This window comes from Netta rufina (assembly GCF_964035555.1).
Source record: "Netta rufina genome assembly, chromosome: 9".
Taxonomy (NCBI): domain Eukaryota; kingdom Metazoa; phylum Chordata; class Aves; order Anseriformes; family Anatidae; genus Netta; species Netta rufina.
Window position 1 is genome coordinate 12,540,647 of NC_140132.1, and position 27,938 is coordinate 12,568,584.

A 27,938-nucleotide genomic window follows, 5' to 3' on the forward strand; every position below is an offset into this window, starting at 1 on the left:
AACACAGTCGTGCCTTTGCTGTCCAAGCCTGCGGGGGGACTGTCACCCCCTTCCAGCCCGTCCAGGGAACGCGTCAGGGAGCGTGGAGCCTGCGGTGCGGGCAGGCGATGAGCGCCACGATGCAGGCAGCGATGCCGGGCGTTCAAGCTACAGCCTTGGGTGGTTTTTGTTTTGTTTTGTTTTGGTTTGGTTTGGTTTGGTTTCCCTCTGTTGTCCTCTGGGCAATCAATAAAAGCACCCGGGGAAGCCGCTCCCGCCCCAAACACCCGGCCAGCTCCGCCGACGGGACCCACCCGAGGGGGGGGACGCGCCCCGGCCGCCTCCGCCGCTCCCTGGGGCCGGGCAGCGAGGGGCCGCCCCCGGCCTGCCCCCGCCCCGCTGCCGGCCCTACAAAGGCCCCTTCCTCCTCCTCCTCCTCCTCCTCCTCTTCTTCCTCTTCCCCCGGCCCCCGTCCCGCTGCCGGTGTCGCCATGGCCCCGCTCCGGGCGCTCCGCTTCTGCGCCGCCCTGGCCCTGGCGCTGCTCCCCGCGGCCGTGCGGGGCGAGGAGGAGGCGGCGGGAGGTGAGCGAGGTCCCACGGGGCCGTGGGGGGGTCCCACTCGTGTCCGTCCTGGTACCGGCCTCGCCCGGCGCCCCCCCCAGTGCTCCGGCACCGCTGGGAGCCGCAGCCCGTGCTGGGGAGCCGCGGGGGTCCCGCGGGACCGTCCCCGGCCCTTGGGGGGCTGCAGCCGCGGTGGTGGCGAAGGGCACGGGGGTTTGGGGTCCTGGGGTGCTCCCCCGGGGCTGTAGGAGCAGGGTTTAGGGGTAGCAGCGCTGGGGGTCCCGGGAGAGAGGCGTTAATGGAGATGCAGGGGAAAGTGAAGGCGCTCTTCTCGCTTCCTGAGCGCGTCCCTTGGGGCGAGGGGGCTGTTCGGAAACTCTCTGTGAGCAGCGAGCCGGGGGGGCCCAGCCTCGGCTGGAGACACGGGCGCGATGCGGTGCCCCAACCCGTCTGGGATCCGGCACAGGGCCTGCAATCTCGGCCTCTCCGTGGCGCACAAACCTCCTTATCTGAGGAGCCGCGTTAATAAATTGCCTGGTTGTTTGGAGGGCTCCGTGCGGAGCATGTGATGGGCGGTGGGTCACAGCCGGGGCTTCCTTCCAGCTGCGAAGGGAAAAAACACAGCCCTGCCCCACTGCTTGCCTGTGGGGAGCCAGAGCTCCCCTGGGGCTCAGCACGGGGACCTGTAGCAGTCCCAGCTCGGGGTGGTGCTGGGGGTGCTGTGCCTTGGCTGGCAGTGGGCAGGATGCTCCCATGCCTGTCCCTGCCTGCTGGGTGCCCATGCAAGGGGGCTCAGGTCCGTGACCCGCACCCCAGCAGCCTCACGCCTCTCCCCTGTGCCTGTGCTTTCAAGCTGCTGCTCTGCGGGGGCTTGGCCAGGTGTGCGGTGTCGTAGGTGGGGACCCTGAGGGTGTCAGACACTGAGGATGTCACATCCTTTTGGGTCTGGTGGCTGGCAGCTCTGACAGGAGCATTAAAATGCACTGTGGCCGGTGCCGTGGGGCTTGGCTCCCTGCAGAGCCAGGGATGGGAACAGGCTCTGGGGTGTGCTGAGAAGCTCCTCGTGGTCCTGAGGTGTCCTTTCCCTTTCTGCAGATTGCCACCAGTACACAAACAGGAGCTGTGAGGAGTGCCTGAAGAATGTCACCGTAAGTAGCTGTTGTGGTTTAACCCAGCCGGCAGCTAAACACCACGCAGCCGTGCGCTCACCCTGCCCCCTCCCTCTCTGGGATGGGGGGAGAAAAATGGGAAAGTGAAGCCCGTGAGTTGAGATAAAGACAGTTTATTAAGACACAAAAATAATAATAACAATGATGATAAGAGTACTACTACTAATAATGTGTATGAAACAAGTGATGCACAATGCAATTGCTTACCACCTGCTGACCAATGCCCAGCCTAACCCCAAGCAGCCCGGCCCCCCCACCTCAGCTAGCCACCCCTATATATTGTTTAGCATGACCCCAAATGGTGTGGAATACCCCTTTGGCCAGTTTGGGCCAGCTGTCCTGGGTCTGTCCCCTCCCAGATCCTGCTGCACCCCCAGCCTGCCCGCTGGCAGGACAGAGTGAGAAGCTGAAACGTCCTTGGCTTGGTGTAAGCACTGCTCTGCAACAATTAAACATCAGCGTGTTATCAGCACTCTTCTCATCCTAATCCAAAACATAGCACCCTACCAGCTACTAGGAGGAAAATTAACTCTGTTGTTTAACTGAAACCAGGACAGTAGCAGAAGTAAAACTCCAATTTCTCCCAAAGAACTGCAAGCGCAGCACGTGTTTCGGGTGGCTCAGAGGAGCTGCTTCCCCCTCAGGGGTCGAGGGACTCGGTCATCCCTGCCCATTGCAGTGAAGACAAACACCCCTCAGTGCTCTGGGGCGAGGCCTCTAGGAACTGCTGGCTTCCTGGTCTGCTTCTTGAGTCATCAGTTGAACTGCTGAGCTCCTCCTAGGAATGCAGGACGCTGCTTTGGGGCAGGTGTGTCCCCTGAGCGCAGGAGGACCTGGCTGCCTGCTGGGCTGTGCTTGCTGATGGAGCAGCTTGGACCCAGCTCCGTCGGTTGCCTCACGTGGAGCAGGAAGTCAGGCTCTTCCTAGAGTCTCTTCCCACTGAGGCTTTCCTGTAAACAGTTGGTTTCCCTTTGGCTTTCCTCATGTGGCCCTATGTAGCCCCCATCCTGGGCACGTGGTGGGTTGCTTGGGGCAGCAGGCTGTGGGGACAGTGGCACCGGGTGGACGAGGGCTGTGTGCCTGTCCTGCAGACCTCATCTGCTGCTCATCTTTGGTATCAGCAGGCTTGGACCCAGGGCAGAGCTTGCAGCAAAGTCTGGGGCTGTGGGCAGCCAAGTGGCTGGGGCTGGCTGGGGAGGGCAAGTGAGGGCACACAGACACCTGTTTCAGCAGTTCTGCATCAAGTGCCTTGTTTCAAAGGCTTTCCTGTCCCCAAAAAACTGTGCAGAACTTAATGATTATTGCTTTCCTGCAAGCCAGGAGAAACGTTCCCAGCATCTTTACTTGCTCTGGAACTCCATGCCCCTTGCACCCGCCTCTACCGGTGCAAGGACCTGCTGCGAGCTGCGCTGGCCCCGCAGAACACCTGATGTTTGCTGGGCTGGGCAGCCCCAGCACTTAGGAGCCAGCGGTGGCTAGCAAACTGGAGCCTGGCTACCTGGCAGCGCTGCTGCCCAGCGGTGACACCGTGCTGTTGTGTGTTGCAGTGCCTGTGGTGTGCCAGCAGCAAGCAGTGCGTGCCCTACCCTGTGCGGCGGATCCTGCCACCGGCCGACCTGTGCGAGCTCCGCTCTGCGCGCTGGGGAGTCTGCTGGGGTGAGTGCCTGGGGCTCCAGCAGTTGGCCCAGGGCTACTGCTTCTGGTGTGGCAGCGACCCACCGAAGTCACTGGGGGCTCCTCAGGCATGGTGTGAGGAAGGCGAGTGGGAGCAGTGCCCCGTCTTCTGGCAGGAGTAACCCCTGCGCTGCTCCTGGTGTGGTCCTTGGGCTTCAGGACGTGGTGAGGACTGAGGGCACTCTGTAGGCAGCACCCCGCAGTGTGCACACCCACGTCTGAGCTCTGCAACAGCCGCACTGCCCTGAGCCCAGCACGTGGCCCCTGCACTGCTTCTGTCCCTCAGTGCTGTGCCTGCTGGCCCTGGCAGGCTCTCAGGTCCGTGGGGGCTACAGGAGGCACAGTGAGGTGGCTTCTCCTTGAGTTTACACACCTGAGAAAGTTTTCTTTTCCAAAACTAGCACCGCATGAGCCACCTGGAGCCGAGTCATCTCCAGGGGCTTTTCTGGCTGGTGGCTAACTGGCAGCGTTTCCTGCTTGGTGGCTCTCCAGAGAAAGGACTTGTTCAGACCCAGGTTGTGTGCTTGTGCTGGGACAAGCCCCAGGTGTTGGGTGGTGAAGCATTAGGAAACAAGGCATGGCTTGGTTTCTCTCACCTGTCCCTGTGATGCACGTGAAGTCAAACTGTGGTCACAGTGAGCTATTGTTCTGGAGGCTGGGTTCTTCACCTGCAGAGGGAAAACTGCTCCCACACCTCACGAAGAGAGAATCTCCTCTTTGTGAACATCAGTTTCTGAGACTTGTGTAAGACCTTGAAATACGAGTTCGTATGCGAGTAGCCTCAATAAAAGGCCTCATTGTGGAAGAACACATTCCTTAGCTTGCAGAACTAGCTTTAGAGGAGATTAGTCCTGCAGGAGATTAGCTCTTAAATGTGCCTGCATTTATGGTGTGCGACTCCAGCCTGTGTTATCAGGCAGAGGAGTGAGCGGGGCAGGGGTGACACGAAGGCTGGGCTCACCCAGAGCCACGTGTTTCAGAGGTGCTGGTGGAGAAACCTCCCTTCTGGGCTGAGCAGTCTGGTTAGCTTTGCCTTGCCCGCCGCTGCTGATTTCCAGTATTTGGCTTCTGGTTTTGCTGCAGAGCAGCTGGCCAGATGAAAACCTCACCTTGCACATCAGGAAGGCAGCGCTGTCGAGTCAGCTCTCAAACGCTGGCTTTTTCAAAGCCCTACCTGGACATCAGCCTGTGGACCTGCCCGTTCCTGGGTGACCAGTGAGGGACAGCTCGGGACCTGGGGACAGAGGCGATGCTCTGCAAGCTGCTGGCTGGCTGCCACCTGCTCACCCAAATCCCTGGTGAAATGCCCCACGTGGGCATGCAGTGTGGGGCTGGCTGCCTGAGCCACACCAAGAAGGAAGCCCGAAGTGCTTTGGGTCTGGGATGTGCCAGTGCACCTAGAAATAACGCCTGAATTGCATTCCCCCAGGCACTCCTGCATGCCTCGAGTCCGGTAACTGGAGCTCCTGCGTGGCTGTAAACGCTGCAGCTTCCCAGCAGCTGGGTATTTGTGTGCTGAGTGTCTTTCCTTGCATCCTGCAGTGAACTTTGAAGCCCTGATCATTGCGATGTCTGTGGTGGGAGGAATGATCCTTATCATGCTGGGTGTCTGCTGCTGCTGCTGCTGCAAGAAAAAGAGCAAAAAGCAAGTATCGGAGGGGGAGGAAGGGGGCTGCTCCCAGCTTTCCTGAAGAGCAGCTAAGGTGCAGCCGTGGGCTGTTGCTGACGGGGCTGTTTGTCTGCCAGGCCGGACAAGGAGGACGAGCGAGCAGCCCGGGAGCGGGAGCGGAGACGGGTGCGCCAGGAGGAGAGGTGAGGCCACGCTGCTGCACCCAGTGCTGTGCTTGGTGTGGGGGTGTGCACCATGAGCAGGGCCCCTGCTGGGACCTGGGGGTGCACCCGAAAATCCCAGAGGCCTGCACATGTGTGCAGGGGGGGAGGCTGTGAGCCTGTGGCCATGGGCAAGGCTTTGATTTTGGAGCTCCCCAGCCTGGGAGCAAGGCAGGAGCTGCGGCTCCTCCTGCTTGGCCTTGCTGTGCTGTTCGCTGACTTGTGGCCCCTTTTCTGTCCACAGGAGAGCAGAGATGAAATCGCGGCACGATGAGATCCGAAGGAAATACGGTACGGCGGCTCCTGCTGGTGTCCTCTGCTAAGCTCTAGGTCCAGTAACCGTGTCCCGTGCTGGGAGGGCGACGGAGCCGGTCTGCCAGGAGGACACGGGGACGCAGGGGAGCAGGATGGGGACAAGCAGTGTCACGGAGCTGCCGTCCCCTGGAGCTCTGGGCGGCGGTGGCTGGCGGGAGGGCTGCTCCGGGGGGTCTCATCGGCTGTCCCTTCTCTCCTAGGCCTGTTCAAGGAGGAGAACCCCTACGCCAAGTTCGACAACTAGCCCCCAGCCCCTGCGGCACCGCGTCCTCGACGAGCCATGGGATGGGGACACCCCCGGCCAGGAGGAGAGCACCACGGCGCCGGTCCCGGGGCTGTGCTGTGCTGGGTGCCAGCGCTCCCTGGGCTCCGGGCTCCGCGGTGAGGGCCGAAGCCTCCCGGTGGAAGCCCACCCGGTCCCCGGGGAGCTGGGGCGGGCCGGTGCCGGTACCGGGGCTGTCCGTGGGCTCTCTCCCCTTTTCTCGTGCCTTTCGGGGCCTCTCCCGGCAGCGCCGGGGGGGGCGGCTGCGAGCCGAGCAGCGCATTAAAGCCTCCGCTCACCGCGCCCTGCGCCGCCTGCTGCTGCTGCTGCTGCGAGCCCGCCCGGGGGGCGCGGGGCGGGAGCGGGACCGGGACCGGGACCGGGAGGGGGCGGGGCTACGATGAGACCACGCCCACCGTCGCAGTGACCACGCCCCCCTTCAGCGGTGGCCACGCCCCCCGTGACGCACTTTCCAGAGGCGCCTGGGTGCTGTGCGCGCCCCCACGCCCGGCCGTGCGCGCGCGCGCGCGCGCCGGGCGCCTCCCACGTGACGCGGCCCGGCGGCCAATGGCGCGGGCGGGTGGCGGCGGGGAGGCGGGGCCGGGCGCGGCGCGCGCGCGCGCTCTCGAGGGCGGTTGGCGGCGGCGGCGGGAGCCGAGCGCGGGCCGCTCCCCTCAGCGCGTGCCCGCCTCGTCCCGTCCCGTCCCGTCCCGTCCCGTTCCTCCCCCCCGGCCCCGCCGCCATGTCGGAGGAGAAGCCCAAGGTGAGGCGCGGCCCGGCCGCTGAGGCCTCTCCGCCGGGCACCGGGGGCCGGGCCCGCTCGGCGGCTGCCGCTGCCCTGCCCCGCCCCGCCTCGGGGACCGGCCCCGGGCCCTCGGGGTCCCCCCTCGCGGTGTTCTCACGGCGTTGTCTCCCCGCAGGAAGGGGTGAAAACGGAGAACGACCACATCAACCTGAAGGTGGCCGGGCAGGACGGCTCCGTGGTGCAGTTCAAGATCAAGAGGCACACGCCGCTCAGCAAGCTGATGAAGGCGTACTGCGAGAGGCAGGTACGGGCCGCAGCCCCCGCCGGGAACGGGCCCCGGGCCCTGAAGGACTCGGTCCCGGGGGGGTCTGGGGCTGGGCTCGGGGGTGTGCAGTGGATGAGAAGTGCCCCTTCCTCGCCCGGTGCTCCCACGGCTCTAAAAATCCCCCGTGATATCCCAAAATCCCCCCTGATACCCAAAAGTCCCCCGTGAAGTCGTTTCCCACGCCTCTTCAGTTCCAATCCCGGCTCGGATGCTTGCTCAGTCTCGGTTTGTAGCCGTGCAGCCCTTGCTGTTATCACACCTAAGATTTTGGTCGTGCAGGGCGCGCTTTCCCTTTGGAAGCGTGCATGCAAACAGGTTGTCCTGTGCCACCACTTCTTTCACGATCTTTTTTTCCTCCTCCTCTTCTCACACGTCCCTTTTGCTGCCTGCTGGGACGTTCTGCAGGTGGCTGCAGGTTGCTCTGTGCAGGAGGCTGGCTGTCCCCCGGTGCTGCCTGTAGCTCACCTGGAGACTGCTTTATCCAGGCTCAGAGCACGTGTGCGCCTGCACCGGATCAGGTGCTACAGGGAACAGAGAGCAGGGGTGCAAGCGGCTTTCCAAAGCGGAGTGAGTTTCAGTTTGCAGGCATCTCTCCTGTCCTGTCACACGTGATGCTCTTTCTTTGATTCCTCAAGGCTTACGTTGCACCCCATCCTGTGCCTGATGCAGTGTATGTCTTCTCAGGCTGGGAATGAGCTAAATGCAAGGGGTCCTCAGATGCACGGAGAGCTTTTGTGCTTGTGTGGCTGTAGGTAAGGACTGGCAGGCTGGACAGCAGAGGGGTTTTCAAGAGTTTCAGAGGGCAAAGCGAAGACCTAGCTCACTGAGGCAGGGAGTGAAGGCTGCATCACACAAATAGAAACTGAATTCAGTTGTGAACTCAGCTTAGGCTTTAAAAGCAAGACTTAATAACTGTAAAAGTCTCGCATTAAGAGCCCTAGCATGTTTCTTACAAAACACGCAAGTAAAAATCTTCATGGTGGTCTGTGAGTTCTTTTTTCCTTAAATGCTTCACAGTTCCTCTTTTCGTCAGAAGATAAGGGACTAGACCTGGGAGTGAATGTGTCAAAAACTTGTCTTAAGTATGGGCAGTGGGTGCCATCAGGCAATTGCACCAAGAAGTAGCCCTTCTGTTTTTTTTGGAAGTGTTTTCTTTTTAGTGAACTGCAAATGCTCTTACTTCTCTGCATGAAAAACAATTGGCACTCCTCTCTGCCATGTCCTACGAGGCTATCTAGAACTGTTTGCTGGTTGATCTCTTTTCAACTTCGACATCACCTCTGGATGATACTTTTTCCCTTGGCTTTCTACTTCATTCTTTCAGCCCTTCTTGAAGTTAAATGTTACTTTCTTGTTCTCTGCTGCCTTCTGGTATTTGTTCTTTGCAGAGCAGGACTGCAGGCTGGGTCAGAACCGGGTGCCAGAACAGTACTTGTGGCTCTGTATGAAGTCCTCGCTGTGACAGCAGCTGCCCGACAGTTCTGATTCCTCAGTTCACACAGCACAACAGATGCATTAAGTTTCCTATTCATTTCAGCCTTACCTTTGTTAATATCTCTTCTGATAGTAAATCCCTAAATGCTTTATTTGGATTCAAAAGCCAAAGTGAGGTTTCTCACGCTAACTACTCTGAACTTGCAGGGTTTGTCAATGAGGCAGATTAGATTCCGATTTGACGGACAACCGATCAATGAAGCAGACACACCTGCACAGGTACGAAAAACACTTGTACTGCAAATTGCTATCAAATACTTTATTGGTTGCATGCAGGTCAAAGGGGCTTGGAATCAGGATGACTCTCAAATAATTCAAGTTCAGCTCACTCAAAATAGTTTGTCTAGAGTGGGATTCCTGTCCCTTTGAGTTCTGTCGTGGGTGTAGGGGGCCTACATGTCTGAGCACTGGTGCTGAGCAAGCCGGTGCCGAGTGCTGCTGTGGGCAGCAACCCAGGAAGGTGCTGGAGTTTTCAGCTCTGTCCTGCTTCTGCTTTGGCCTGAGGAGAGCTGGGACTGAAGCTAAATGCCATGCTGCTGTCAGCTCCGGTAATGCTGAGAATTTGGGGAGCTTCTTGTATCGAGAAAGCCTGAGGTGAGGAATAGAAGAAACGCTCAGCTGAGGTGATTTCTTGTAGAAGACAGTAAACATCTGAGCATGGCCTGAGAGACAGGTGTGGCTCCAGAGCCTGTTCTGGCGTTGGCGGTGCCACAGCTAGAGGTGGCAGAGGTACCTGAAGTGGGCTCTGCCTGCTGCTGTCTGAGACACTTTGGGCAGTCCTGCAGGGGTGATACTGCCTGGAGAGACAGCTGGAAGGGGGTTGACACAGCGTTAAGGTTGCACCTTAAACGCTCAATTCTTGGTACTGGTTGGGGTAGAGATCTGAGTGCTTTTGTACCTTTGTGGTTGTGAATTTCAAGTCCTGTGTTTTCTGATTAATTAACAGCTGGAGATGGAAGATGAAGACACTATCGATGTGTTCCAACAGCAGACAGGTGGAGTGTGTTAAGACGTGCCATCCTTTTGAGAAGAGGAGTTTAAGGATCCTCATCACACCTCACTCTCATCTGGTTTTGGATTTGCTATTAAATAGTAAACAAATGAACATGCCAATCACACAGGATTCTTCTAAACTTTAGAGGACATTTACCAAAATTGCTTGTTGTCTTTGACGTACTGCGTGTGCAAGTCAAAACAGTATCTGCAGGGATTAATCTATATCTTCAATTGGGCCAATTTGATTTAAGTTCATTTTAAATAATATACGTTGTCTATCTGCTGTTAACTTTTTTTTTTTTCTTTAAACCTGTGGCCTAAATATTCATCCATGTTTTAGGACATGGACTGTTCATTCCTGGCTGTTGTCGGTCTTGCCCCTCTGTTTAATTCTAATCTTGTAAATAATTCAGTATATTTTCTTGCTAATCAAGAGCTTAAAAGTTTCCTTTTATAATATACCTAAGAGAAGGAAGAAGAGATGCTGATTTAAAGTTTTTAGTGTGTTGCAAACAGTTACTTCAGAGATGTTAAGCCTATGACACGAGGTCTGTACGTGCAGATCCGATGCTTAGTATAGAGTCAGTTTGAAGTATTCCAGATCTACATGTGTGTTGCCATGATTTGATAAAAGTCGCCTGAAAATATACTTTTTTTTTAATGCAGTCGTGAGAATCGTCATGAATTATTGTCAGAAATGGAGTCACGAGGGCAGCTGGTCCCAAAGTAATGCCGGTGACAGAGCTGCGGGGTGTTTTGTTGTGCAGGTTTATGAAGAGGAGCCTCTCGCTGCAACATCATCTGTCTGCTAAATGACAGAATTCGTAACCTCTCTCCAGTTTGTATGCCTCTGGAAGCTGTGTCTTTGTGTCTCTGTGGGTCCTGCAGAGCTGCGGGCTCAGGGCTTGGTTTTTGGTGGAGAAACCTGGTCTGTAAGCGGGGAGGGAAGCCTAATGCCACCACACTGTGCATGAGGAGCTACCAGGAACCCGGCAGGCGAGCACACACCGAGCTTTGCATCCCCACAGCGCTGCCAAAACCTAACCACCCTCAGAGGGCTCCCCGCAGCCCCCTGCCCGTGTCCCCGCCGCCCCCCGCCCGGTCCCCTCATGGCGCTCGCCTCAGCCGGGGCCGCGCTCGCTCTGCGCCTGCCCGGCGCGGCGGGGAGGGCCCTGCCCGCACCACAGAGGCGGAGCCATGGCGGGCACGGCGCTGAAGCGGCTGATGGCCGAGTACAAGCGTGAGTCGAGGGGGGTGCCGGGGGGCTCCGGGCGCTCCTCGACCCCATCCTCACCCCCCGTGAGGGGGTCCCGCCGCCGCGGCACCGGGCGGGCAGGGCCGGGCCTCCCCGGGCCCACCGCTGGGCCCGGCCCGGCAGCGCCTCCCCGGGGCTCTCCTCATCGGCCGCGCTCAGGAAGCCCCGGACGGGGGTGGGGGGTGGGGGGGGTGGAGGGACGGTTCTCCTTTTTATTTTTATTATTTTTTTTTTTGCTGACGTGGAGTTGTTTGGTTAAAAACCGCACGGGCTGTGGCTCGCAGACAAAATGCGGCGTGTCAGCCGCTGGTGGGCCCCCAGCGCCCCGCCAGAGGGAGCAGGGAGCCTGCTGCTGCTCCTGCTGCTCCTATTCCTGCTCCTATTTCTGCTCCTATTTCTGCTCCTGCTGCTCTTACTGGGTGCCCCGGGGATGGGGCCCTCTCGGGGCGCTCCCCCCAGCACGAGCAGTCTGCTCCCCAGTGCCCTTGCGACGTGCCCGAAGGTGAGTTTCTCCTAACACACGCAGCTTCCTCCTTCGTCCATTTGGTCTTTCGTATCCTGGCCTTTTACATAAGGAAAGGAAGTGGAACGGGGCGAAAAAAAGGCCTGGTTGGTAGGTGGAGGTTGGCGTCGGGCTGGAAGAGCTGGATGCCAACACAAAGCTTTGCACGGCCCTTCCTGAGCTGGCCTGGGGCTGCCGTGCGGGTCAGACGCCTGCTTGTGTTGTGCCCCAGGAACCCACAGGTTGCTGTCATGGTCCAGAACCGCCGGCCAGCTTCCAAAAGACTCGACTTTGCTTTTGTCTTTTCTCTTACGTAAGGCCCTGCAGCGTTTTTGATCCTTTGTTTCTGAGAGGCTCCGAGATCTAACTCAAATGCCCTGTATGAATGAGTTATTAAGGGAAGAGCGATGCTAAATAAACAGCATCGAAACCAGTTTTAATGAATGCTACAGGCAGACATCACGTGAGTCTTCTCTGCATAGTTTCCCAATGTGGCACTTATCATGAACGGAGATAACATCTTGCTTGTGATCTACCTTTCCAAACCCTTTCCCAACAGTAATAAAAGGCAGTGCTGTGAGAAGAGAATGCCATCCGTGGTGGCTGAGGGGACGGCGCTTCTGCTTCTGGACACCTGCGGTACAGAAGCAAACGAGGAATTTCGGTTTCTGCCCTGCCAGCACAGTGGTGGAGAGAGGAAGGCTTTGAGGATTGGCCCCTTTGCTTCTCTGTGTGCGTGCACACCTTAAGCTTTGGCTTTTAATTTTCCCTGTGTGCATCTCTGAGTCTGTTTATATTTACCATGGGTGAAAAACGTTTGATGCAGTGAGAAGTTCCAACCCATTGGAACCCAAAAGCCTTACTTCCATCTGGGAGATGCTCTAACACCTCACTGTTTTCCCTTCTATGCAGAGACAGAGGGAAGATGGCTCTGAGCACCAGGGAGATTTATTTTTTGTCCTTGTTTAGAACGTTGTTTACGTGTTTAGAGTCTAATGACTTCTTGCTGTCTCGTATTTATTCAAGCATTTTTATCATAAAACTAATTGAGATAAAGCTTTCAGAAATCAGGTATAAGAAAGGGCATAATCCCTTTGTTATTAATTCTAAATTTAGAATATTTAATAGTATTACAGCCTGAAAAAAATACAGTCTCAATAGGAGCTTGTGAGACTTAAGAGGTGGGAACCTGCTGCTTCTGCCTTTATCATTTCCTTGCTACAAGATCAGGAAGACACCTTATCACAATCTGGATGCTTTCAATCTAAAATGGGTTACAGGCTGGAGCTGGAGGCGGAGAGCTTGCTTCCAGGCACGACCTTGGCTGGGTGGACGGGCACCAAGCCGCCCCCTGCAGCCAGAGCCCTTCCTGGGGGACTTGCGCCTGAGCCCCCAGACCAGGAGAGAAGGAAACGGGGCTTCTTGCAAAGCAGGGCTCTGGGTTCAGGCCCCTCAGGTGCTGAGGGAACGTGCCTGTGCTATTTGCTGAACTTTGTTTGCTTGGTCACCCTGGGGACATGCTAAATGGATACAGCTCGCAGAAGGCAAGTAATACAGTCAGTCCCCTTGTTAACCCCACCGACAAGAAGGTATGTTCTCAGCTCACGTTGTTTGAGGTGTAGTCAGCCTGGAAGGACTCCACGGCAAGCATCAGAATGAGAAGGGAGGCGTCAGTGGTGTGTGCACCCAGATCTGCCCCCAGTCCCTAGCAGCAGCACTGCGCTCTGGTTGTGCCAGCTTCTGCCTTTCATTCAGGCTCGACTTAAAAGCAAAGCTTTCAAGTAAGGCTTAGCTCTTCTGCTGCAAGCTGGGGCTCCATTGTGTCTGGGTTTGGACACAAATCCCCTGACTGTGTGCAGCAAAACCGCCACGCGAACCAAACGGGATGCCTTGTGGAGGATGCGAAGCTGGAAACGGCTCCAAATGCTCCCAGCCCTGAAGAGAGACATTGTTCTGCATCGGTTGGTGGGCTGCGCCGCCACGGGCTCCTCCAGCATGCACCCACCACATGTGTGTGAACGGAAAGCTCTCCAGCCACCCAGACTCCCTGTGACACCCAAAAGTGGCTCTGCTGATGTGTAAATGGCCAGCGTCTTACCTGCCAGCCTCTGCTTCTCCTCGTGCCTCTGCTGCCCCTTTGTTTTCCCCTTTGGCCCTTCAAATTTTTTTTTGTTTGTTTGTTTTTAGGATTCTTCTTCTGGTTTCCCATCTTTATCCTTTTTTGCAGCCACCCCAGCACTTCAGGGCTAAGCAGCAGGTAGAGCACGTCACCGAGGGCTCTGTCCAGGTGCCTCCTGACTGCTGCCAGGCGCGGGGCACCGACCACCTTCTCTAGAAAGCCTGTTCCAGCATTTGGCCACTTCCATTTCCAACAGGCGTTCTGCAGGGAAAGGTTAAACAAACACCTCTTGCAGTCTTTTTGCTGCGTGCTGCAATAATTGGAAAAACTCCCCCCCAGCATTCCTCTAGGGTTACCCTTGTTTGGCTTCTGTTTTAGACGCAGTGGCAGGACTGGAGCAGATCACTCTTCCTACCTCTTGAAAGCGGTGCTCCCAATTTCCTTTAGAGGGAGAGCTCTTAACAAATCACCCGGGAGGATGTGACCATGCACGTGTAGAGGGGCCTCTTCCTTCCTAACTGAGCAGCAGCTCTTCCCAGTCAAAGCTCCTGGGCCCGTTCACTGCCAGTCCTTCTGGATGGAAACCTCCTTCACCTGTCCCCAAGGGGAGAGGTGAGAAAGAGAAGTGGAGAATTGAACTCCCAGCACTGCAGAGACTTTGCTCACTGGTATCTGCCTCCTGCTTCCCATCGCCCCGGTTGTGCTCGGAGGGGGAGCACCGTAAAGAGCCCCCTGGCTTTGCTGCCAGATGCTGCCTCCAGCAGCACAGGGGCTGAAACAATGAAGCTCCCCAGGTTTTCAAAGGAAAGCAGGGGAAATACCCATTATTATTATTTTTTTTTTCCTTAAAGGGAGTGCCCTGCGATAGATACACGCAGTTCAGGAGCTCCCAGGCTTGACATCTCTCCGTCTGCCTAAAAACATCTGCAGGCAGGGTGCTGGAGACCTGCTCTCAGGGTGGACAACCTGCTCTGTAATGCCACTGTCCAGGTGCTCGGGGTGTGTGTCACGCTGGCACCGACCTCCAATTTCCTGCTCTTTGAACTTAAATCAGGGAGGTTTGTGCCAAAGGTAAATGCAAGCTGGGTAAACTCAGCTTTTGCTATCTTTGCTTGGCAGTAAGTTTTCCTGGACAGACAAAGAGCTGTGTGCTGTTCTGTGCAGCATCACCTGCAGCTTTCATTCGTAGCCTAGCAGAAATTAGGTTAAACCTCTTTGTTACTGGTTCGGGACTTTTTGTCTTCCCTGGCTGTGTATTCGTACTTCTCTCTTTTTTTTTTTTTTTTTTTTTTGTGTGTGTGTGTGTGTGTGTGTGCCTGAGAAAGAGTAGGGGGTTTTCTGCGGTTGTTTTGTGAGTGCTGGTAGCCCATGGGCCACTGCTTGGGAGGTGATGCTCTCGATGAGCAGCGCGTGTGCTGGGGTTTGTTACCCTGAGTCGCTGCCAAGGGGTTGTGAGAAGACAGCCTGTGCTCTCTTCACGTTGGTTGAGCGTGTGCCTGAATGGCTTTAAGCTGAAAAAATATAGATAATAGGTTAGATATTAGGAAGAACTTCACTCAGAGGGTGGTGAGGTGCTGCCCTGAGCAGCTGTGGGTGCCCCATTTCTGGCAGTGCCCAAGGCCAGTCTGGATGGGGCTGGGGACAGCCTGGGCTGGGGGCAAGGGGCCCTGCCCAGAGCAGGGGCTTGACCTAGAGGATCTTTAGGGCCCCTTCCAACCCAAACCTTTCTACGATTCTGGGATCATTTTGTTTAGAAAACTGTCTTGCATGGCAACATTAAATTGTCACCAGTGAGATCCTGGGGCCTGCTGGATGTGGAGTCTTGCCCAGTACAGCACGCCCAGACGATTCCTCCCACGGTCTCCTCCTCGAGGTTTTCCTGGAGGTGTTTTTGCTGAGGAGCCTCTGTGCTGAGCCACGGTGACCCAGACGCTCGCTGAAACGCTCAGGCTTGCCGGCCATGTTAACCTCTGGTGTTTGTTCTTTTCACAGAGCTGACCCTGAACCCACCAGAAGGGATAGTAGCAGGTGAGGAGCTGAGCGGAGTCTGTGCGCTGCCAAGTTGGAGCCTCACCTTCTGGTAGCTCTGAGCATTGTTCTGTTTTGTCTCTTGACAGGTCCTATGAACGAAGAGAACTTCTTTGAGTGGGAAGCTCTGATTATGTGAGTTAACAGAAGAATATTAAAAAAAAAAATAGTAAAATAATAATCTTACCAGTTTTGCCTAGCATCAATCTTGGCCTATTTTTGGCTGGGAACTTTTTGTCAGATCTGAGCTGAGAATTATATTGGGAATTCAAACAGTTGGGCAGAGGCAGTGTTGCACTCAAGTGATGATTTGTTGTGCAGGTGTCATAATAAGAAACCCTTGGCATGTATAACTTGCAAATGCTACAGGAATCGTTTGGGCTCCACTGGATATACGGTGTATACACAAACACTGTAGGAAACCGTAAATTGCTTGTAGGTCAAACAGACACACTGGGAACGTTGCTCAACTGCAAATATGGGACAGGTTTTTTCATGTGAAGTGGAGTGAAACAGGCAGATCACCAGTGATAGGAGAAAAAGGTGAGTGTCTAAAATTACTTAATACTGAAATTTATTCTAGGAGAAGTGCAAGGTAATCAGTCTGATAAAGCAGTTGAAGTAAAAACCAAACAAACAAAAAAACCCACAAACGTAAATAATCTTTTAAAATTCTGTGAATGTCCTGAATCAGCTGCTGTTGTGCGCGGCGGTTTTGTGTATAAGCTCTTCTGCTGGTGAGCAGCTCTGGTCGCTGTGGATTGTGCAAGCAGTGCAAAAGCCTGTTGAGCTGTAGTGTGCCACCTGTCCCGCAAAAGCTGGCCGCATGGGTGATCCTACTCGCTTGCGGATGTGGGACTCTGAATTATTGCAGGCCTTGGTAAGTGGAGATTTGAATGAACGCTGCTTGTTGGCGCATTCACATGAGCAGTTGGTGAATGCCTCTGCTTATCGCAGCAATAATCCATCCTGGGACAAACAGGTCGTGATTCCTGCTGGCTCAGTCCCCTGAAGACACACACCTTTTGGGGGAATAGGTAGCTTATGGCAGCCCACACCTCTCACGTTAGGCAACTGCCAACGCTTTCCCTTCTTTCTGTAAGTCAGGTAGTTAGCACTTTGCCAAAACATGTATTTGCTAGTACCTACTTTCAGTTCAGAAAGTCGTGCGTAGCTTGGAGCTCAGAAATCCCAGAGAATTTAATGCGCTTCTTGGAATGTGGAAGGAAATTCTTGTCCCTCAATACTTTCTAGCAGAAGAGATTTTGTGGTTGATGAGAGCTTTCCTGGGGGGACACGCAGAGGTACTTTTGTATTTGATTCATTACTTAGAAAATACTTTTTTTCTGATGTTTCCCATAACAAATTCTTAAACAACAGAGGAGCTGCCTGCAAACTTGAAAGCCCTTTAAAGTGCTGAGTGTTGAGCTTCAGGTCTTTGTCAGCGTAAAATGAGAGGCGGAGGAGCTTTTGGTTTCTGTATTGTGTGTGTGTCATAATAGAATTATATTTTAAGATCTGCTAAATTCTGAAGCTGTGGTACAATAGAAACATGTTTACTCTAAACACGTTGGGTTACTTTCATCTCTTTACAAAACTCTATTAGTAAAAATATTTGAGTACATCTGGAAAGCAAGCTAAATGACTTGTTTACATTTTTGTGATAATCTTCTTGAATGTTTTGTAATCTCAAATGTGCTGCGTTAGACTGTGGGATTGAAAGAAGTGCAGATGAGGTAATTAAAGTAAGGTTGACTTTAAATTTGAGACAGATGGAATAGAAAAGGTAGGTAAGTAGCATAATAATGAAAAAGAGAATTTTTTTCTTCTCTCCACCCAGTTTCTATAAAGTTACAGTACATCATCACAAATAAATACAGAAAAAAAGAGAGAGATTTAAGGGGGAAAAAGACATCACCCATTTATCAATCCAGAGGTGGGTTGGGTAATGTTACAGAGATTAATGGATTGATGTAAGAGCTTGGCTCAGAGATAAAATAATAATAAAAAAAAAGCCTTTTAAAAATAATGGTAATAATAATTTGTATTTCCGGTGTTCTTGTCTGCAGCAGTGCTGAATAAATGTTAAACATAAATGTTAAGGCTGTACTGACATGACCAAATGACAGAATAGTTTTTAAGCTTACATTTTAGATCTGGAATTGGAAACCCAACGTGATAATTTTTCCAAATAGTGAAGGTTCAGAACCTGGTGTGAAACGCACCTTCGTGATAAGACATCAAACAGGAGCTCGATTAGAATATTTATGAAAACCAAGTCTTTGCAGCAGGATGACTTATTCATGCTGATAAATAGCCCCAGCATGTCGAGAGGGTTTATCATAATGCTGCTCAATACCTTAGCACTGCGTGAGGTCCGACAGGCTGCGTTGTGTTGTGCAAGCTCATGAATTTCATGTTTCAAGGCGAAGTTTGGTCCTCTTTGGTTGGCAAAGGAAAGCTTGCCTTGGTATTAAAGTTTATCCCCAAAGACACACAAATATATAATTGTAAAGAACTTTGTTAGCCTAAAGATGGCTTGAAAAAGAAATTACATAGATTGAAGCAAACTTATAAAAAGCCTCTCTAGAAAGGTAATTAGATCTATAATTAGGCTTATGCCTTTTGTTTTGTTTAGTGTGGAATTCCCCTTTTCAGCATCTGACGACTGTGGGCTTTGGTCTTTTTCCAGCTTCTTTTTACAAATAAGAAGCCCTTTACAAATGCACTTGAAACCGTGGCTATAGAATTAATTGTCCTTGTCAATTCGCTTTTCCCTCCTGTTTTGGCAGACGCTACCGCTGTGTTTTTCCCCTTGCCCAAGTAACATCGACCTCACAGAGTTCAGAGTTTCTCATTTTCGTGTTATGCTGACAGAGTTGTTAATAATATGATGTTATTTTCAGTGTTGGATTCAGCATCTTTAGCACCGATGCTGCAGGAATAATGCAACTTTTTGTTAGTTTCTTGAATCTGCTTAGATCTCTTTGCTGTAGTTGCTTGGAAGGAGACTGACTGCGAGAGCACCAGAAGTGTGGCCAGGACAGAAAAAGCTGCTGCGATCACCGTGCGCAGTGACCGAGTCAGGATTGAACCCGCGTGGGTACCGATGGCCCTCAAAATTCCCTCCAACCTTACTGTTGCTGTCAGTTCCCAGTACATTTTCGTGGCTTTGTGCGATGGAGGTGAAGTGCTGTGGTGGCTGGGAAGATGCTGGATGCTGTGCTGGAGAAGCGGTGCCCCAGCCCTTCAGTGAAATCTGCAGAGTAGCACTGCATGGGGGGAAGGATGCAGACCGCCTGCCTCACAGACCTTACAGGATTTTCTGTTTAACCAGGTTTAGGATGAGGTATTTCTTAGAGACTTATGTCCCAAGTCATGCAGAATGAGTGCCTTAAACAGTGCCTCAAGCAGTTTTTTTTTTTTCTGAGAAAGCAGAAAAGCTGCTTAAGGCACTGCTTGTTTAATGGGCTGGACTATTGGCTCTCTGCTGAGAGGGAAGGATGCCACTGAGGCTTTTCTTGGGGGAACCCTGATGGGGTGCCCGGTAGTCTGGGCTCCAGCTGGTGTAGCAGCTCAGAGGAAATCATACCACAAATCACAGAGGCTTTGCAAGTGTGATGTGCTTTGGAATCTTCACAGAGCAGGTGGCAGCGCTACAGAGGGTGCTGTACTTTGTGCCTTGTTGGCCGTGGTGATGTCCTTTGTGAGTTGAAAGTGGCGCTGTCCTGGGTGTTCCGTAGTAGCAAATGCTGCCTTGGATTAACTCGAATAATTTCTTTGAAGTTGATCCCGGCAGCACTGAATGGCTAAAACAAAAGCAGTTTGCTCACTTATTACAAGGCCTGCAACGGAGCCTGTTGGGTTAACGTATTTGACAGAAGAGCCCTCGAGGCTGTGTGTTTGCTCTCAAAACAGAACATAAGACACCCACCAGCTTTCAATGCGTGTATGTACATACCCTCAGAAGTTCAACAATGAGCCTTCAAAATGCAGCTGGAATTAAAATGCTCATGAAAAAATGCATTCGGTTTACCCTCAAATGTGAATATTGGATCCTGGCTAAATTTATGGAAAAGACGAGAGAGGGAACATCAGCGGTTGAGATGGGTTAGCTTTCGTTCTGCATCGGTGCGTGTCTCTGAACTTGCCTGCTGCTGTTAAGTGTGCAGGTTTAAAATATTTCAGTCTTGTGTTTATTGACCACTCAAGTCTTCTGAATCCCAAAGTTTAACTGAGTTAAACCCAAACTGAGTTAAATCCCAGAGTTTAACTTCTTAGGGCTTTAGGTTTTGCTAGTCTTTTTTTTTTTTTTTTTCCTTTTTCTGCAGGTTACCAGTGCAGCCTTAGCTGTAAGGAGTCTTTGACCATTTGGCTTTTGAAATTATTTTTTTTCCTTCTGGCATGGATAATGTGTTTGCAGGTTGGGAGGTGGAGGCATGAATACATTCATAAACTTTATTTCCCAGACAATATCGTCCTTGTTTGAAAAGCTTTCTGTGCGATGCATGTGTTTCCCTGGCTAAGGTTTTAAGTGATGAAGCTCATTCCATGATCTTCCCGGTCAGGGGAAATCGTGTTTGCTTTATAACTTCCAGATGGTTCACAGAGTTTGAATAAATCATGTCAAATAAACTTTTTTGCTTACCTTCCAAAGATGCTTTGTGCAGAGAAGGCAAAACAGTTGTCTTCGTATTCTCACTTGATTGCCCTTTGAATTTGTACTTTGATTTCCTTATTGTGTTCACGGTGCAATGTTTCATGCAGGAGCCTTGATGAAATTCTTCTCAGTGTACGCTTGAGAGAATGAAAACAAATGCCATAGATCTGTATTGTCCTGCACCTAGCGTTTACGGCCCCTGGGCTGTGTGTTTATTGTTACAAACCATTGTTGTATTTTTTTTTGCATCAGATGGCATGAAGTGTTTATGTGTGGTTACGCTCGATACTGGCAGTTTGAATCCTCCTGGGTTTTATGAATTATTTTTGAGCTGCAGCGTTTGACATCTCTCTCTGTGCAGCACAGCAGTATCTTCAAAGGCACAGGAGTCCCACACCTGCCTCTGCTTTCTCTTGACGTGCAGACACTCAAATCCTGGAACATGCCTTGGAGCCAGATACTCCAATTATAGCCAGACACACCCTGCTAATTAAGCCATGTTGTGACCTTCCTAGTAATTTAGTGTGCAAGCTTTGATTTATTTTTTTTCCCCCCTTCCCTCCCAAACCCTGTATTTGGATTTAAGTTTGAGGTGTGAGGTGAGAGTGTTTTAACTCTCAGTGTTCTGGAGCCGATGATATAATCCAAAGCTAAGGCATCTCACTAGACAAGACTGTGGGTGAAAGAAATACATGAAACTTGGGTGAATAACTTTTTATCTGTTTCTAGGGGTCCTGAAGACACCTGTTTCGAGTACGGGGTTTTCCCAGCTATTCTGAGCTTCCCACTCGACTATCCGTTGAGTCCTCCGAAGATGCGGTTCACGTGCGAGATGTTCCATCCAAACAGTGAGTCTGATGCAGCAGGACGTGAGGGGCACGGGTTGTTTTTGCACCTTAAAGGAACGGCTTTGGTAGCAGGAGAGCTGGTGTTGTTACCAGCAGTGACACTCCCAACTGTGCCTAGGAGTGTTCAGCTGTACAGCAATGCTGCGCTTTCTTAGGGTCACTCTCTCTTTACCACATTAATCCTCAGATACCTGTTGGTAATAAACAGTCCAGTAAAGTTTCCAATAATTTCACTGCCTCGAAGGTCATTCCAGGCATCCTCATAACTGAGTAAAATAAATAAATAGCCTGAAATGAATGCTTTGCAAACGATGTGAGATTCAGTAAAATAATACTGACTCTTTCCAGTATTGCACTATGGCTTGTATTTAAGTAGTTCTGTGTTATTTTAACAAGTGAACACTTGTTCATATTGACCAAAGTTTGGAAACAGCTTTAGTTGGCAGCATGGCTTTTTTCACTTGAAGTCGAGGATTCTGTAACACTTCTGACGTGATCGTTCTGACATCCGCAGTGCTCTGTCCAAGCAGCTGGCACATTTACAAGCTTTTAATTTTTAGATACTTTTGCTGTCCCTTTTGCTGCAATTCTAGCACTGACAATATCTCAGCTGTGTTTCTCATAAGAAGAAGGAATCAAAGTAACAATGACTACAACTAACAACTTTTTGCCTTGGACAGGTAAAAAACGTAAAGCACAGAGCATTCTTTTCTGGAGTCAGCCTTGGTGTTTGTTGTAAAATCCTTACTTAGTACATCTGTTAAATCAACATGGCTTGTGTAAAGATTGTTTGTCATCACCCAGATGTGATGGGCTGGATCTGTGCTCTTGGCTATTAGGTCTGTGCCACCTGAGAGCAATAAAAGGCAAGTGCTGCCCTCCTGCCTGCTGTTTCCTTCTCAGCTGACATTCCTGCACTGGTACACCAGTCTTGATCTCAGCTGGGCATCCATTTTCTTCATCCTGTTCCAAGGAATTTTGCAATTTTGTGAAGTTCCTCTGCTGTCCCCCTCTCAAAACACTACTGACACAGTTTCTTGCCCATTTAGTCCACAGTCAAACCCATCTTTTTGTTCTCCTGTGGAAGACCTCTATATACTTTGTGTGCCCAGCCTGCAGCAGGGCCAGGAGGAGTGGGGTGTGGAGAAGTCCAAGCAGCCTGACCCTTACCTGTTGCAGAGTGGCTCTGCCACACTGAGCACTGCCTCTGGGGGTTGGTGGGAACAGACTGGGTGTACAGGCCTCAGCTCTTTAAAGCTCCATGACTGGGTCATGTGAATTGAAATTTGAGGTCTCCAGAGGTAGTCATGTGAATCTTCCCAGGTGGGTTTGTGGTGGGCTGGTTATACCCAGTAAGGCTGTAGAAATTGGTAGCCAGGCTTCTGTTCTGCTTCTGTTAAATGATTGCTCCTCATCCTTTGGGAAATTGGAAGAAAAGTGTTCAAAAAGTCTACGTTCCATTATCTGTGCAGTTTTGAGTTATATACGGAGGGGACAAGAGACATCACAGAGCTACTGTTGCTTAAAATAACGTTTGCGGATGCTTTGGCAAAGATAACTTCAAAGCAGCAATTAAGTGAAAACCTTGCTTTAACATTTAGTAACAAAGTGGGAGATGCGTACGTCTTCCTGGAATCAACCTTTTCTGCATTGCTTATGCTGCTGACATCCAACTGTTTAAGAGATGCTGCATAAAAACATGAAAATAACTAACTTACTAACTAACTTCTCCTGATGTGTTCCTAACTTGCAGGGAGAAGTGCTGATTCAGCATGTGCTGTTTTTGTCTCTTCCAGCTATGGTTAGACCAGCTCCAGCCCTCAGCCCGGGGCTGCAGGAGGGGGTGTAAATACAATAAGTCTTCCAAAGTGCTTACACGTCCCAGGCTTGTACAGACATTAGCTGGTTGGGTGGAAGGAACTGGAAACAAGCACAACTGCTTCCAGTGGTCACTCACTTGTTTTGTTTTCCTGGCAATGGCATGGGTTTGGTCTCCAGAGGACCAGAAACACCGAAAGTACCAGGGTGAAGCTGTAACTCGTTGGGATGCCGTAGGATTCTACCAAGTTCCTAAAGTAGCATTTCAAACTCCCATGTTCTCTGTGTTGCCTGTTCAGCTTTGCTTTGGCCTAATGATCAAGTCAGTGGAGTCCAGTGTCTGAGAGGAGGACTTGTGTGAGGTGGATGCATTGCTTAGGTTAAAACCAGAAGGGGAAGATGCCCACACCCCAAGCTGATAGGTTACTTTTCCTCCATGCGCTTTCATGTAGCTGAGCTTTAAGCAAAAAGCACAAAAAAGCGGCATGAACCCATGTGGTTGCACCTGAGTAATGCTCAAATAAGAGTAATTATTTCCTTTGTACCTTACCGCTTTTGTCTCCCTGCTGCAGCACAGCATGTTTGCTTAACTTTTTTTTTTTACAGTCATGGTCCAGCGGAGGACTCCAACACGCATTCAGTGCTGTAAGGCTGTTACCCCTTGCTTTAAGACTAGTTACTGACCTGGAGCTGTGTGTGCCTCAGTATTTGGCTTGTTCCACCAGGCTGCAGCTCTTATTTTTTTTTCAAAGGAGCCTCTCGTTGGTTGTTAAGTGATCTGAGCGCTCCCAGAGAGCTTCTCTTGGTGAAGACGACCCAAGTTTGTAAACCCGTTTAAGGAAGTTTTTGCTAGATTTTAGTCTTCCAGCTTTTGTATCATCTTGCCTTTGTAAGAGGAAGTTTTAGTATCAGTCATATGAAGGCGAAGTCCAAATGTTAATCTGTGCTAAAGATCTGGAGAGGCTAAGTTTTTCCTCCAAGTAACAATCAATCCTTTGTGCCTCTTGTGCAGTTTACCCGGACGGGAGAGTTTGCATCTCTATTCTTCATGCTCCTGGGGATGATCCCATGGGATATGAGAGCAGCGCTGAGCGATGGAGTCCTGTGCAGAGTGTGGAAAAGATCCTCTTGTCAGTCGTTAGCATGCTGGCAGGTAAGGACTGATGTTTTATTAGCTGTAGCTCAGCTGGCTTCTTGCTGCATAGCTAGAGCTTCTCCTTGCTTTTTGATGTTAAGCTGATAAAAGACATTTAAACTGCTCAGCAGGAACCAGACTTCTTAAAGCCCTCGTATTTATTTATTCTCTTAAAATAAAAGAAAAAAGTAAGACTGAATTAGAAAACAAGTGTTTCCAGCTTTGTAGCAACTGCACAGTGTTCCTTCTGGGTCAGCAGCAGCCAAGCAAAGGGTGATTGATGGTCAGGCTCTGGGTCCTTTAGGGATTTGGTTTTAGCAGCTGAAGGGTTACCAGCCAGATCAAATCAGTCCGGTAAATAGGAGTCCGTGGCCTCGGTGATTCACCAGCCAGCTCCCTCTATTTCTGTTTGTTACTTTGCCAGCGTGGGAAATGTACCCCGTTCTGCCACCCCAGATATAAAGGAAGCCTTCTTGAGAAGAGGGGTGTGGTAAAAGTGTGTTTTTGCAGCCTCTTAAGTGGCTTCCCCTCAGTCCCGCAAGGGCTGTGGATCAGATCTCTCATGTACATCTCCCCCAAAAGATGGATCTTTTTCCACACAGAGCCACTGAACTGCCTGAAAAGGAAAAAAGCATGGCCCTGAGAGTCAGTTTTGAATGATGATGCTGTTCTAGAAGCAGCAAAGCTGAACAAAGAGCAAGCACAAAAGATTCTTACGTGCTTCAGGATAGTAACCTGCTGCTGGGAAGCTGCCCAGTGGGCACCAGTACCTTGCTGGGCTCCCTGGGGCCTCGAGGAGCACGGCTTGTGGTCCAGCCTTACCTGGACTGCTTTGCTGGAGAATCATCTGGTCTCTTGATCTCTGACGGGGCATCCTGTTCTCCCCGTGTCTTTTGGAGGAGTTAGCCAAAAACATCAACTGTCAGCTTCTTCCAGGCTGCTGACAAGTTCTCAGCTGTGGCTCTGCTGACAGGACAAGCCCCAGAAGCCCCAGCTTACCCAGCTGGGTGACTTGTGCATCTTCTGTCCTGACTACTGGAGTTCCAGGGTGGACCATCAGCATTGTGCTGAGAAAAACAGGAGCCCAAGGTGTCTGCCATGAACTGGGTTGTGCTGGATTTGGACTAGTGTATGAAGCAAAACGGGCAGAGTATGTTCTGCATGACTTGTGTAATCCTGTGGCAGTTGTCCTGCTCTGTGCTGACCATGAACTCAACAGAGCCCGTGCCTCAGCTTACCTCTGCACAAAAGAAGTGTTTGAGTCACAGGGTCTTAATGTACTTTGTAAAGCACTCTGAAATCCTCGGATGAAAGATGTTGCAGAAATGAAAGCATTTTATGGTGGTATTTTTTTTTTTAAATAGAACAAACCATCCAAAAAAAGTGACAGAGCCTGTTTGGGTGGCCTGCTCAGCGAGGGCTTTGTGTCTGTGAAGCCGCAGAACTAGAAAAAAATATTTTTCAGGGAGCACTGTGCAGTTTTAAGAACTCTTCACAACACTACTGGTGACACGTTAGTCTGTGTGCGTGCTGGGGCTCAGGGGCTGAGACCATAAGCAAAATAAAACTTTTGTCACTGCCACTTGTTTCTCACCTAAAGAAACAAGTTCTTACCTTGCTGTGACACTCTCTTGTGATCATTTAAATGAGAACTGGTTGGGAATCCCACAGCTGAATTTCCTTTAGTGGTGTTTCAGCAATCCCAAGCAGGGGAAGCGTGCCAGAGCCACGGCAAAGTGGCAGTGTAGAGGCAGTGTTGAAGAAGGGAGAGGGTCTTGCTCAGTTGCCTGCCTGCCCACCTACCTTTCCCTCTCTCTCATTTCAGAGCCAAACGATGAAAGTGGAGCCAATGTGGATGCCTCCAAGATGTGGCGGGAAGACAGAGAACAATTCAACAAGATTGCCAAGCAGATTGTGCAGAAGTCACTTGGACTTTAAGCTCACAAAAAGACTGCAATGTTTTGTATTTCTCTCCACCTGAAAAAGAGCAGTGCTCAGTGCTGGTACCAAAAAGGAAATCTTTGCAAAATTATTGGCCTACTACTTCTTATCCTTCATTATTTATTTCCCATCTCTTTTCTGCTTCCGCTGCTCCAGAGAAGCCTAGAGGCTTAGAGTTTACTCACTAGAGTGGGAGTTAGTTTACTCACTAAATTGTGGGGGAAAGGGAATTATTGCTAGGGAGAAATATTTGGGCAGTGCTGTTTTGAAGGCTATTTGTTGCTACCTCACTTCATGGTATGGAAAGCTTGGAGGATTTGCAATCTGCAGCCCATTTCTGCCAATCTGCTGTCTGCGAACAGCACTGTTTTAGGTCACCTGCCAGGAGAATTAGTTTTACATTCATACAGGCAGTATTGCACCGGGAGCAGCAGTAGGCAGAAAATAATCTGTCAGTTTTATGATACTTGCTAAGCCAAAGGCAGCATTTCAAATTGATTTGAAGAGTGTGGTTCGCAAGAGAGGCTGTAAAACAAGGTTGTAGTCAGAGTGGTTTAATATAGAAAGTGGCTTTGCACTGTGTGACATTTTTAAAAGAAGATCTCGGTGGCCATTACCAGAGACTGCCTAGTGGTCTAGAATAGGCTGGTATTCCTACATTACACTGTGAATTTGTATCAAGCCTTTGAGTCAGTGTTTTCTTAGAAGAAGTCCCAAAACTACTTTTATTGCTTCTTAAAGACATTCAGTGTAAACTTTCCATTCAATTAGAGGCACAAGATATGAAGAACTGGATTCTTAAACACTTCGGCCAGGTTCACCGTGGGCTAAGTGGGTCATCTGCAGCCTGACAATTCAGTGGGAATGTGCCTGCTCCACCGGGAACGTGAAATACCTGCTCAGAAAGCTAGGCACTGCTTGCCTTTGCCATTACAGCCCAGGTCACCCGCTTTTCAGGTGAATGAGCCTTCGCTAACCAACGTGATGAATTTTGTACAATTAACTGTAATACTTGATGCTGACTGCTCTGATGTATTTAAATAGGAGTCAGTTGTGTTTTCTAGAGGATGGTAAGATGCTTGTTTAAAACTGCAGAGTATTGTAGCCAAAGTCTGGTGTGCAGGTTGTGGGAAATAGATGCTGCGATGAGCTGGGAAACTGATTAGGGGCTGCTGGTGACCTTTGTGCTTCGCAACCGGATCTCTTAAGTCCAAATCTCCTTCAACTTATTGCAAGCAATAACACGCCCATCGATAACACGTGGAATCAGATTTTGTTGGCTGCTTTAAATGGGCTAAACACAAGAAGGGCTTTTTTTTTCTCCAGGAGAAGCGTGTGCTGTGGACAGAGTTACACTGTGCAGAAAGCTTCACGGAGGCGATTGCTTGCATGCGTGTGGGTAGAACTTGTATTTATGTCTCGCTGTCCGTGCTGCCTATTCATGTGTTGCAGATCACAGTATGCCATCTTTCTGCACCTTTGAAGAGTTTGTATTGCTGTAACTTGCTGAGCTTACCTCCCTTTAGAAGTATTTCTTCTCCCTTTGCTGTAAGGGTGCGAGGAGGACCCACCATCATCTGGGAACAGAGAGGACGTGATAATATTGTACCTAACTAGTATTTCAGGGCATACAGGAAAATGTAGCATTTGTATGCAAAGAGAGAGTGGTTCTTTGAATTGTGATAGTTGAAGTGTAGCTCCTGGGAGTGCCTCAAACGCTTTTGGAAGCAATGCTGGAGAGCTCTGTGCGCCGCGTAGCAAACAACATGTTCAGCAGACGTGGCCAGACTGGGCTCTTTTTAAGTGCAGAGTATTTTACTTACGTGTGTTCACTCGTTATCTTCATTTTACAGTGGGATTTAGTCTGTATACTGAAAATAAAGTGATTGTATTTCTTCCTTTTATAAATGTATGCCGGTGTATTTCAGCAAGTGTTTTTTATGGGCAAACAACGGTCAAAGGAGTCCAGTTCTGATGTGGGCCAACGGAGGGGAAGGGTTCATCGTCACACAAGTAAACCACCAGGGCTGCTTAGAGATGTGTAAGACTTGACACAGTGGCTTGGGCTTTCCAGGCCTTGCCTCTGATGATGGCAATCACTTGGTATTTCAAAGAAAACTATAAAAATCTGGTAGCCAGCTGATGTGGTCGCTTCTCGCAGAGGTCTCGTTATGATCTCTGTGTCTGGCCTTAGATGTCTGTGAGTCTTGTTATGGCAACAGGTGAATCATGACTTTGTGTAGCGCTCAAAACGTGCTGAGATTAGCGCTCAGATTTGAGAA

General features: G+C 50.9%; 3 protein-coding genes across 4 annotated transcripts; all 3 read left to right on the forward strand.

Moving 5' to 3' along the window:
• Positions 1-432: 432 nt before the first annotated feature.
• On the forward strand, positions 433-6,085 carry PTTG1IP (PTTG1 interacting protein). The gene is made up of 7 exons (XM_084291757.1): positions 433-561; positions 1,636-1,688; positions 3,257-3,365; positions 4,926-5,028; positions 5,130-5,195; positions 5,458-5,504; positions 5,729-6,085. The coding sequence occupies exons 1-7, from the start codon at positions 471-473 to the stop codon at positions 5,770-5,772; spliced, it is 513 nt and encodes a 170-aa protein (XP_084147883.1). The 5' UTR covers positions 433-470; the 3' UTR covers positions 5,773-6,085.
• A 306-nt stretch (positions 6,086-6,391) lies between these two features.
• Positions 6,392-10,015, forward strand: LOC311212738 (small ubiquitin-related modifier 3). Its single transcript, XM_084292338.1, has 4 exons — positions 6,392-6,553; positions 6,711-6,839; positions 8,502-8,573; positions 9,301-10,015. The coding sequence occupies exons 1-4, from the start codon at positions 6,533-6,535 to the stop codon at positions 9,361-9,363; spliced, it is 285 nt and encodes a 94-aa protein (XP_084148464.1). The 5' UTR covers positions 6,392-6,532; the 3' UTR covers positions 9,364-10,015.
• Positions 10,016-10,516: 501 nt separating this feature from the next.
• UBE2G2 (ubiquitin conjugating enzyme E2 G2) lies at positions 10,517-27,568 on the forward strand. Of its 2 annotated transcripts, XM_084291664.1 has the most exons (7): positions 11,446-11,570; positions 11,667-11,839; positions 15,219-15,254; positions 15,344-15,389; positions 20,644-20,762; positions 23,593-23,733; positions 25,541-27,568. In XM_084291664.1, the coding sequence occupies exons 4-7, from the start codon at positions 15,349-15,351 to the stop codon at positions 25,651-25,653; spliced, it is 414 nt and encodes a 137-aa protein (XP_084147790.1). In that variant the 5' UTR covers positions 11,446-11,570; positions 11,667-11,839; positions 15,219-15,254; positions 15,344-15,348; the 3' UTR covers positions 25,654-27,568. The 2 variants fall into 2 exon arrangements, with proteins under 2 accessions (XP_084147789.1, XP_084147790.1); XM_084291663.1 differs by lacking the exons at positions 11,446-11,570; positions 11,667-11,839 and adding an exon at positions 10,517-10,590.
• Positions 27,569-27,938: the final 370 nt, after the last annotated feature.

Excerpts from the sequence above, each read along its gene's own strand:
- PTTG1IP (XM_084291757.1), top strand. The coding sequence starts at position 471 with ATGGCCCCGCTCCGGGCGCTCCGCTTCTGCGCCGCCCTGGCCCTGGCG. Across the intron at positions 1,689-3,256 it reads AGTGCCTGAAGAATGTCACC|TGCCTGTGGTGTGCCAGCAG; the intron begins GTAAGTAGCTGT and ends TGTGTGTTGCAG. Across the intron at positions 3,366-4,925 it reads GCGCTGGGGAGTCTGCTGGG|TGAACTTTGAAGCCCTGATC; the intron begins GTGAGTGCCTGG and ends TGCATCCTGCAG.
- LOC311212738 (XM_084292338.1), top strand. The coding sequence starts at position 6,533 with ATGTCGGAGGAGAAGCCCAAG. Across the intron at positions 6,554-6,710 it reads TGTCGGAGGAGAAGCCCAAG|GAAGGGGTGAAAACGGAGAA; the intron begins GTGAGGCGCGGC and ends GTCTCCCCGCAG. Across the intron at positions 8,574-9,300 it reads AAGCAGACACACCTGCACAG|CTGGAGATGGAAGATGAAGA; the intron begins GTACGAAAAACA and ends ATTAATTAACAG.
- UBE2G2 (XM_084291663.1), top strand. The coding sequence starts at position 10,548 with ATGGCGGGCACGGCGCTGAAGCGGCTGATGGCCGAGTACAAGC. Across the intron at positions 10,591-15,218 it reads GCTGATGGCCGAGTACAAGC|AGCTGACCCTGAACCCACCA; the intron begins GTGAGTCGAGGG and ends TTCTTTTCACAG. Across the intron at positions 20,763-23,592 it reads CGAGATGTTCCATCCAAACA|TTTACCCGGACGGGAGAGTT; the intron begins GTGAGTCTGATG and ends CCTCTTGTGCAG.